Source organism: Camelus ferus, chromosome 10, assembly GCF_009834535.1.
Source record: "Camelus ferus isolate YT-003-E chromosome 10, BCGSAC_Cfer_1.0, whole genome shotgun sequence".
Taxonomy (NCBI): domain Eukaryota; kingdom Metazoa; phylum Chordata; class Mammalia; order Artiodactyla; family Camelidae; genus Camelus; species Camelus ferus.
Genome location: NC_045705.1, coordinates 53,033,712 through 53,042,586, shown reverse-complemented (window position 1 = coordinate 53,042,586; position 8,875 = coordinate 53,033,712). Strand labels below are relative to the sequence as shown.

The following is an 8,875-nucleotide window of genomic DNA, read 5'->3' as shown; positions in this document are numbered from 1 at the left end:
GTGATTTTGTTTCATTTCCTGAGATGAGGACAGGCTGTGACCTCAAATCAGACAGCAAAAGAGGAGAGAAAGATGTGGGGGAAATCTCAGTATCTCAAGCAAGAGCACTTGGTAGAAAGAGGCTTGGCTTTGAACCCCTGCTCTGCCCCTTGCTTGCTGTGGGACCTTGGCCAAGTTACTACAGCTCTCTGAGCTCAGTTTATCATCCATCTGGCGGGGCTCTGTGTGGTTTAAATAAGGTAATATGTAAAGCACAGGGCTTGGCACAAAGTGAACCCTCAAGAAATATGAGTCCTAGTCTTCTTTCCTTCCTCTGTACAACAAAGGTAGAGAACCCAGAGAAAGAGCGGCCCTCCAGAGGCCAGGCAAGATCTATTCCATCTGGAAACAGATCTTGGGAGACAGCAAGCTTCTCAGAATGCAGCCCAGTCTCAGCGTGGTGGGTCGGCTTCATATCTCTTTCTGTCACACCCAGCTGGAGGTGAGAAGGCCTCAGCTCAACGCACACTGGTTACCTCTGTCTACCTCAGGAGGACGGGGGCCTCCACCGCCTTCCCCTTAAAGTAACTAAGCATGCTGCTTGGGTGGGACAGTGACGGGTCAGTGGCCCTCACTGGGCAAGCCCTGGGCCTGGGGGCATTGGCAGCAGAGAGGCCAAGGGCCCTATGGAATGTGTAGGTGCTCAGGCGTACAGACACTTGCATACCACACACACATAGACACACACACACACACACACACACACACACACACACACAGCATTCGCTCTGACCTATTTTAACCCAGCTCTGCCCTGCCTGGGGAGATAAGTCACTGTGATTATTTTGAGTTCTGTGCTCTCTGAGGCACATGCTGCATGATGGTCAGACTCACCTCGGCCAGGTCTGTGTCTTCATGTCTCATCAAGGACTGTCCCACTGACCACAGGAGCTCATGCAAATTACTCACTTTGGGAACTCAATTTCACACTCTGCGAAAGTGAGTGTCTTCACTGGCCTTATTTGCCTACAGCCCTGGACACTACCTCCCTGGAGTCAGAGGGTAGACTTCATCATGCTGGAAACATCAAGCTGAGATGAGCAGTTCTGGAGAATGTGTGATTCTGAGCTCAGCAAGGAGATGTAGTGCCATCCTCACACGTTAGGAGGCTGAGGCCTGGAAATAAGGAAAGATGAAGGATTGACAGGTCTCTGTGTATGGGTGCTATTTCTGATCTGAGAATCTTAGGAGACTGGAAGAGCACATTTCTGCTTCCCAGCTCGAGAGGACAGGGGTTCTCAGAAAATCTTGTGAGAGAACCCATGTTAGGCATCGTGGCCTTTCATTTCTACTTCAAGCTCTAACTCTTCTGTTCCTAGAACACATCCCACTTTCTGTTTCAGTGAAATGGGAGAAGCTAGCAGAGTGTGAACCCATTTTAATAATGTATCTTGGATTTAACTTCTCTTGTCTCAAATAATGAAAGAAAGATAATAATGATAATGATGATAGTTAACATTTATTGAGCCCATACTACATTCCAGTCAGTTTTCAAAGAGTTTTCCAGGTGTGAACTCCTTTAATTCTCACAATAACCCTATCTAGAAAGTACTGTATCTTTATTTACCATATGAGGAAACTGAGGCACAGAGAGGTTAAGTAACTTGTGCAAGGTCACAGCCATTAAGTGGCAGTGCTGGGATACAAATCCAGGTACTGCAGAGGATATAATGGGAGTCTTGGAGAAAATGAGCATTATGAAACATGAACTTTAGAGAAATCTTTCACTAAGGGAAACAGAGAGAATGCATTCTCAGAAAAGTACATTAGGAGTCCTGAGAGAGGGAATATTGGGTAAGTCATGCTGCTTGAGTCCCCTCTGTTCCTTGTTGGAAGCTCTGAGTGAAAGGGTTCACCAAGCCTCTTATAGTTGTACCCACATCATTCAAAACTTCAAGCCCTGATGTGGCTGCTAAAATCTGCCTTTCTCAAGCCAACTCGCCTGGACCTAACTTTGGGGTTCTGGGCACATATTCTTGCTTTGCCCGTCATTAGTATCTTGCTGTCTTGTCCACAGTTTTATACAATGAACAGGCATCATATACTGCAGCTGCATGGGCACCATGTAATGACGACCAGTTTGTGGTCACGCACAGTGAGTTACACATCAAGACTGCAGAGGACTGAGCCCAGCAGACCTGGCCAGGGTCCACCCCAAGCTCACACTCTTCACTGCATGCTCTTCCGCTGGCCATGACCATGTCAGTCACGCATTGCTGGGTCTGTCCTCCCGGGGTCATTGGTTCCACTTCTTGCTCAGCAACTATTAATTTTTTTTTCAACCACAAAGTGTGTATAATAAGGCAAAGCCAGCACCAGAACTCAGATATGAGGTAGGTTTGTATTTGCTTTTTGCACTACACAGGAGAAAGACAGAAAATTCCAAAATTATCCTTCAGTCCTAGGATAGTATACAGGATCAGAAGGACAGTCAAGTCAGTGGGGTGAGGTAGATCTTGGAACTTTGTGTGGTAAAAATTACACGAGATTACAGTTTGGGAGTGATTGTTCCTCCTCATTCTTTCAAATATTTATTCCTCTTATCTCAGCAATATGCATCCAGCCTAGCATGGTGACAAGACCAGAACAATGAATGAATGAATGGGGAGGGGGGTGAGTGTATGTGTGTGTGTGTGTGTGTGTGTGTGTGTGTGTGTGTGTGTGTGTTTGGACACAGACATGATTCAGAGCATTGCGGATAGTTTGAAAGGACCTAATGACCAATGACTTCTCACCTGGTCATTAGGCATTAGGCCAGGCAGAGGGAAGGAAAAAATCTAAAAAGATACATTCTTGAGGGCTATATGAAACAACACGACCTCAGTTGTCAAACCACAGCCCTAGCCCCCAGCATCCCATTGGTAACATTTTGTCTTGAATTATGAGCATTTAAGCTCCAGAGGCAGTGGGATGATTGAAACAAGGTGTTTTCCATTTACAACTACTAGGTGGCGCCTGTTCTAGGAATTGCAAAACGGCTCGTTCACAACTGGCCTGAGATGAGAGGCCAAGTTCTTTTGGGGGTGTGGGGGTGGAGGTGAGGGGTAGAGGACCTGCCAGGCTTGGTTTCCGAGCCAGTGCCCTGGAAGGGGCCTGGATTCATGGTTCCTGCAATGTGCTCACCCCATCTAAAGTACCAGCTTCTTCCCACCGCCTCCTCATTCTCTACCCTTTTACCTTTTTCTATTTTATTTATAACAGTTATCACCCTTGACTTTACACTCTATGTTTATTTTCTGTCTCCCCCCACTAGAATCTAAACTCCATGAGAGCATTTTGCCCATTACAGTATCACCAATTCCTCAATACCAAGCACTTTGTAAGCCCTCAGCAAATATGTTATATAATGAATGAATGAGAAAACATATAACAAAGAATTATTAGTCACTAAGGCCTGTAGTCACATTCCCCTAATGAGATACTCTGAAAACCATGCAATGTTGAGTTATAATCATTGTTTACGATAGGTGGGTTTAATTTGTATTTCTTTTATTCAGCGACAGCAACCTGCCTGTGAATTAGAATGGTTTCACCTTCTAAATCTATTTTGATCCTAGTGTGCTCTCTGGAGAGTGATCCCTGCTGAGTGGTTATGTCTTTGTGGCTGTCAGTCACAGGAACAGCCTTGCGGGGCCATTAGGCCGCTGAGGTTGGTCTCCTGCAGGCTGATCAGAACTGCCTGAAGGGAGAGGGAAGCAGAGTACCACAAATATTCAGGACACCCCTGAGCTGGGTGCACAAGCCCCTGGAGCAGATGTTACAGAGAGGAAGCCTCATCAAGGCTTCTAATTTCCTGTGGATGGATGGGCCCTACTGGCCATGCACAGGATTTGGATTCAGAGGCAGCTGTTGGCTTACCTGGCAAGAAGGTCATGGGTAATGGGGCTCCCGCGACTTGGTGAGGAGCCGCTTTACTCCAGCCTTACCTAATCCACGTGCCTCCTAAACACTGGCTAAGAGTGATGTAGACTGTGGGTAAGGCTCCCAGGCCCCATCCTGCTGTGTGAAAGGAAGCAGAGATACTGACAGCCCCAGTCAGAGGTATCTAGTCTGAGCGGAGGAGATGGAGGCTAGGCCTGGTGTGGGCGCCCTGGGTTTCCCAGCACCCAGGCCCACCAGCTGCAGCGGTCAGCCGCAGGCAGCAGCCCTGTTACATCTTCCTGCAAAGGTTCTCAAGTCCTTGCTTTGTGTGGTGCAGTCGCTGCCTTTCCCAAGTTTCCACATGACAATTATAAAATCACCTGCAAACCTAAATCCAGTCAGTGCCTACAGACGACACACTTAACAGCTCAGAGAATGATTCAGAGGAAGCAATTTTCCAAAGTGAAGATAATCAGCTGTTTGTGTGAAAAGGCAAGCACTCTTTTATTAGCATTGGAAACTCAAGGGAAACGTGGCTAAATCCATAAAAGCAGCACTTCAGTAAATGGCTCCATAACAATATGCACAGCTGGAGGGCAGGCCGTGTGCAGGCCCTGCTCCCACCCAGAGTTCTCCCACAGGAACTTGCATTCAGTGGAGGGCATGCAAAGCTCAGCTCGGACCTCTTCCTGTTTACTTAATCAGCAGCTCCTGGAAGTTCTGTCCCTGTGGCCAACAGGGACCCCAGAATTCAGAGTTCCCTGGTCTTCTTTTACCTACATATTTTTCCCGGGTGATCTCAACCCATCTCATTCTTCATTCTGTGACATTAGAATTCATATTCCAGCCCTGAGCTCTCCTGGGATCTGTTGCCTATTTGAACTCATTATCTGGGTATCTAATAGTCATCTCCTACTTAGAATGGCCAAAACTGAACTCTTGATCTTCTCTTCTTTTCCAATGTCTTATTAGTGCATAAGAAATAACCAAGTGACCCAAAACCTAGTGACTTAGAACAACAACAATCATTGATTTTGCTCGTAAGTCTGTCATTTTGGTTTAGCTCAACAAGGACTGCTCGGTGAAGCATCAGCTGGAGAATCCATACCTAAGTTAGCCCATTCACTCAGCTGGCAAGTTTTGCTGTCACCTGGGAGTCACCTGGGAGTCACCTGGGCTGTGAGCTGGGGGGGGCCTTGGTTCGACTGTTCACATGGCCTCTTCACAAGCTGCTATGGCTTCCTCAAGGCATGGTGACTGAGGTCCCAGTGAGTTTCCCAAGAAGAGGAAGTGGCAATTGCCAGTGTCTGAAGTCCTGGGCCCAAAAACTGGTAAAATGTTACTTCTGCTATGTGTATTGGTTAAGCAGTCACAGATCCCAGATTTAGGAAGGGTAAAAGACCCCCAAGTTTCCATGGGAGGAACATCAAAGAATTTGTAGATGAGTTTTAAAATTGTTGCATGTCCCAAACCTGCTCCCCCTGCAGTATCCTCCATCTCCCAGTTGCTCAGGCAACTAGAGGTCATCTTTAGTTGCTGTCTTTTCCTTCCCCTTCCATCTAGGCAGCAGCAAGTTCTGCTGACTCTCTCCCCAAACATGTCCAGAATCCTCCTATTCTCTCCTCTCCACTACTAGCACCTCAGCCCAGACAACCTCAGCTCCCACTGGATGGCTGCTTGGTTTGTTAACTGCTCTCTGCCTCCAATGCCTACTTTCTAAAATCTATTCTCATGTAGTACTCAGAGCTACCTTTTAAAAACATAAATCAGATCATCCCACTTTTCTGTTTAAACCCCTCCAAAAGTTTCACAACATATTTAGAATTAAACCCAAAGCCCCCATTCTGGATTCCAAAACCCAGTATGCTCTGGCCCCTGTCCAGTTTCCTGGCCTCATCTTGTACCACTTGCCTTCGCACTAGGCTGTGACCTACACACATGCTTGTTCTTGCCTGATAGCATTTGCACTTGGCTTTCCTTGATCTGGAATGTCCCTCCTCCTGACTTTCCCAAGGCTGGTTTCTTCTTGCCATTTATTTTTCAGTTGAAATGTCATTTCCCCAGGGAGACCTCCACAATTCCCAAACCTAAAGCAGACATGCAGTTGTCTGCTACATTAACCTATTTTAATTTTCAGCATAGCACTTACTACTAGCTGATACTTTTCATGTTGATTTGTTCATTGTCTGTCTCCTCCCTCTAAAATGTAAGCTCTAAAATAACAAGACCTTGTCTGTCTTGTCACGGCGTGTCCCTAGGGCCTAGGATAGTGCCTGGCAAAGAGCAGATGTTGGATAATTATGTATGCTTTAGCAGGGAGAAACAGTAACCCCTGCTAGCCAGTCTTCCAACAGGACCACAGAGCCTCTTAGAGTGGTTGATGGGTACAGAGAGGAAAATTCAGGAGGGCCTCAGTGGCTCGTGCATGGGCCGGCTCCTGAGGGATGCTTCACAGAGACCAGGTTTAGGCAGCCTCCTTCCAACCCCCAGTGTACTGCCAGCCTTAGCCTTCTCCTGAAATCAGTGATACAGAATCAGACAGTCTTAAACACAAAGTTACTAACATGCTTGGACAGGATGGTGCAATTCTGCTCACCTCACTTCCACATCAGTCAGGTCATTAACTAATGTTATATTACATTTGAATTTTCATCTTATGGTCAGACTCAGAAATGTAGTTCAAATTCTGGCATGACAAATTCCAAGTACTTGTATTAATGATTATTTTTTAAAATGAAGACGTTCAAATTTTTGAAGGAAAACTTAGAGATGGGTGTTTAGGACCATCCAAATAAAGAAGAAAGATTTGATTAGATAGGTTATAAAAAAAACCACTGAGGTGAAAAGTGAGTTCAACAATAAATGAGATAGTCTTTGTTTTCTTTAAAAATATTTGTTAACCTTTTTTTGTACTTTGGCATAGGGAATTGATGGTGTACAGAGTTAGTTTGTTATTGAAATTAAACACTATGATTGTGAGTAGTCAGCCTAATCATTAGGGAAATGGCAGCTTGTTTGATAGGGTTCTTTTTTATTCACCTGTGGATTTCAATTTTTAAAAATTCAATAATATTGAAAAATCAAGTTCCTATGGGAGAAAAGGATTGTGAGGGCCCGTGGGGCTGCCTGAAAGTGAGAGGGTTCTGTGGTGCTTAGAGGCCCGGATTTGTGTAGCTGCTTCTGGCAGTGGTGTGAGCACTCAGGGAGAGAGACCACCCTGAACACTGCCGTTTGTGCCTTCAGAGCCGGGTCAGTCTCTGACCTTGGAGATGGGGAAGGCAAACATGAGAAGCGGGTCTGCCCCATGTCCCACCTGGACCCAGGACACCCTGGAGGGGGAAGCCCATGGCGAGAGAGGACCCTTGGCGGTACGGACTGAGGGTTTGTGAAGTCTCCTTTTCATGAATGACAGATGATTCTCATCCATCAAGGAGATCACATCCAATCTGAACTCTCCAGGCCCTACTGCGGTGCCCAGGTTGTGTCTGAAGGCACAGCTGGGGGTGTAAGACTAGCTCTGTGCACTTGCTACGAGGTGGAAACTGGAACAAGGACGGCCATCAATAGGTCTACATGAGGATGTCTGTGGAAGTGCTTAGTTTCTATCTTCTGATTTCAAATCTTTCTGCTTTAAGTCTTTTTTAGTGATCACTGCTTAGAACTCAAGCTGCTGGGATCAAACTTAGGTCACACAGCCTGGAGAAGACTGTGCAGAAATCAAGTCCTCCCAGGTCTCGGGCAGGTGGATGGTACCTGGATAGCTCTCCCTCCCCTTGTCCTGCTCTGCCTGGTCAGAGCCTGCATCTGACTGCAGAGGGCCCCCTGACAGAGGGCTCTGCTGGAAGAAGGTGACGTTTGGGACAAGGCAGCCCTTCTGGGGCCTCCCGTCCAGGAAGAGGAGTGAGGACCAAGAAGGACAGGTGAGTCTCACCTGCGCTGACTGAAGTCCCACTCAGCCAGCACTTGATGAATCCAAGACATCTGCCCACAGCAGTGAGAAGCGGGTAAGACTCAATGCCGTTCTCAGTCCACATCCACAACGCTGGGAAAGAAAAACCAAGTTCCATTTACCAAAATATCTGTATTATCTATAAAAATTGAACTCTAACCAGTCACTGCTACTAGAGGCAGCATTATCCGACTCTGCTGGCTGCAGAAACAGATGGCTGTGTCCCACCAGCCCATGGGCCGAACATTGTGCTGAGTGGCACGTGGGCAGACTCATTTGTAAGGCCTCAAAAACCTGGACACTTTGGAACGTAGCAATCGGATGAAGGATCTTGGAAACATTTCTCGGGACTCCTGGGCTGTGTACTTGAAATAGTTCTGGGGGTGGGCCAGGACATCAAACAGAGCCTTGATCAGTTTCTTATCCTAAAAAGAACATAATTTTTGTTACTGGGCCAAAATATTTAAACATTACAACATTGAAGTATAACATCTCACGGTTAGGCAATAGGTTGATTAGCTGAAAAACACTTTGTGAAAATTGTTTCTCTGATTTTTTTTTTTTGAAAAATTTTTTGGGAGGGAGGGTAATTAAGTTTGTTTGATTATTTAATGGAGGTACTGGGGACTGAACCCAGGACCTCATGCATGCTAAGCATGTGCTCTACCATTGAGCTATACCCATCCCCAGCCTCTGATTTTTATCTTTTTTTCCAATTTTTATTTTTCCTAATTATCTACAAAAAGCACATATTACTTGTATAAAAGAAAATTTGATACATAAAAAATTGTTTTTCTAAACCAGATGACAACTTTGGAATTTGGGGAATATTTATAGGGTTAGTGGTGTGGCAACTGTTTATTTATACTTAAAAGTATCTAAAATTTGGTGAACTTCAGCCTTGAAGGATGAACAAGGAGCCAAGAATCTTCAACTATTTGGAGAATGAACATGAAAACACTATTTGCCACTGGCTTGGATTTATGGTAAACAAGTTTCCCACTGCTCCTCCACATATTTCTAAAT

General features: G+C 45.7%; 1 protein-coding gene across 6 annotated transcripts in view; it reads right to left on the bottom strand.

The window, feature by feature from the left end:
* Positions 1-4,379: 4,379 nt before the first annotated feature.
* The window catches only part of SCUBE2 (signal peptide, CUB domain and EGF like domain containing 2), a 61,767-nt gene continuing 57,271 nt past the window's right edge, over positions 4,380-8,875 (bottom strand). For all 6 annotated transcript variants that reach the window (XM_032489051.1, XM_032489053.1, XM_032489054.1 and 3 more), the window contains one exon: positions 4,380-8,274. In XM_032489051.1, the coding sequence (XP_032344942.1) occupies positions 8,122-8,274 (153 nt within the window). In that variant the 3' untranslated portion in view covers positions 4,380-8,121. The remainder of the gene's footprint in view (positions 8,275-8,875) is intronic.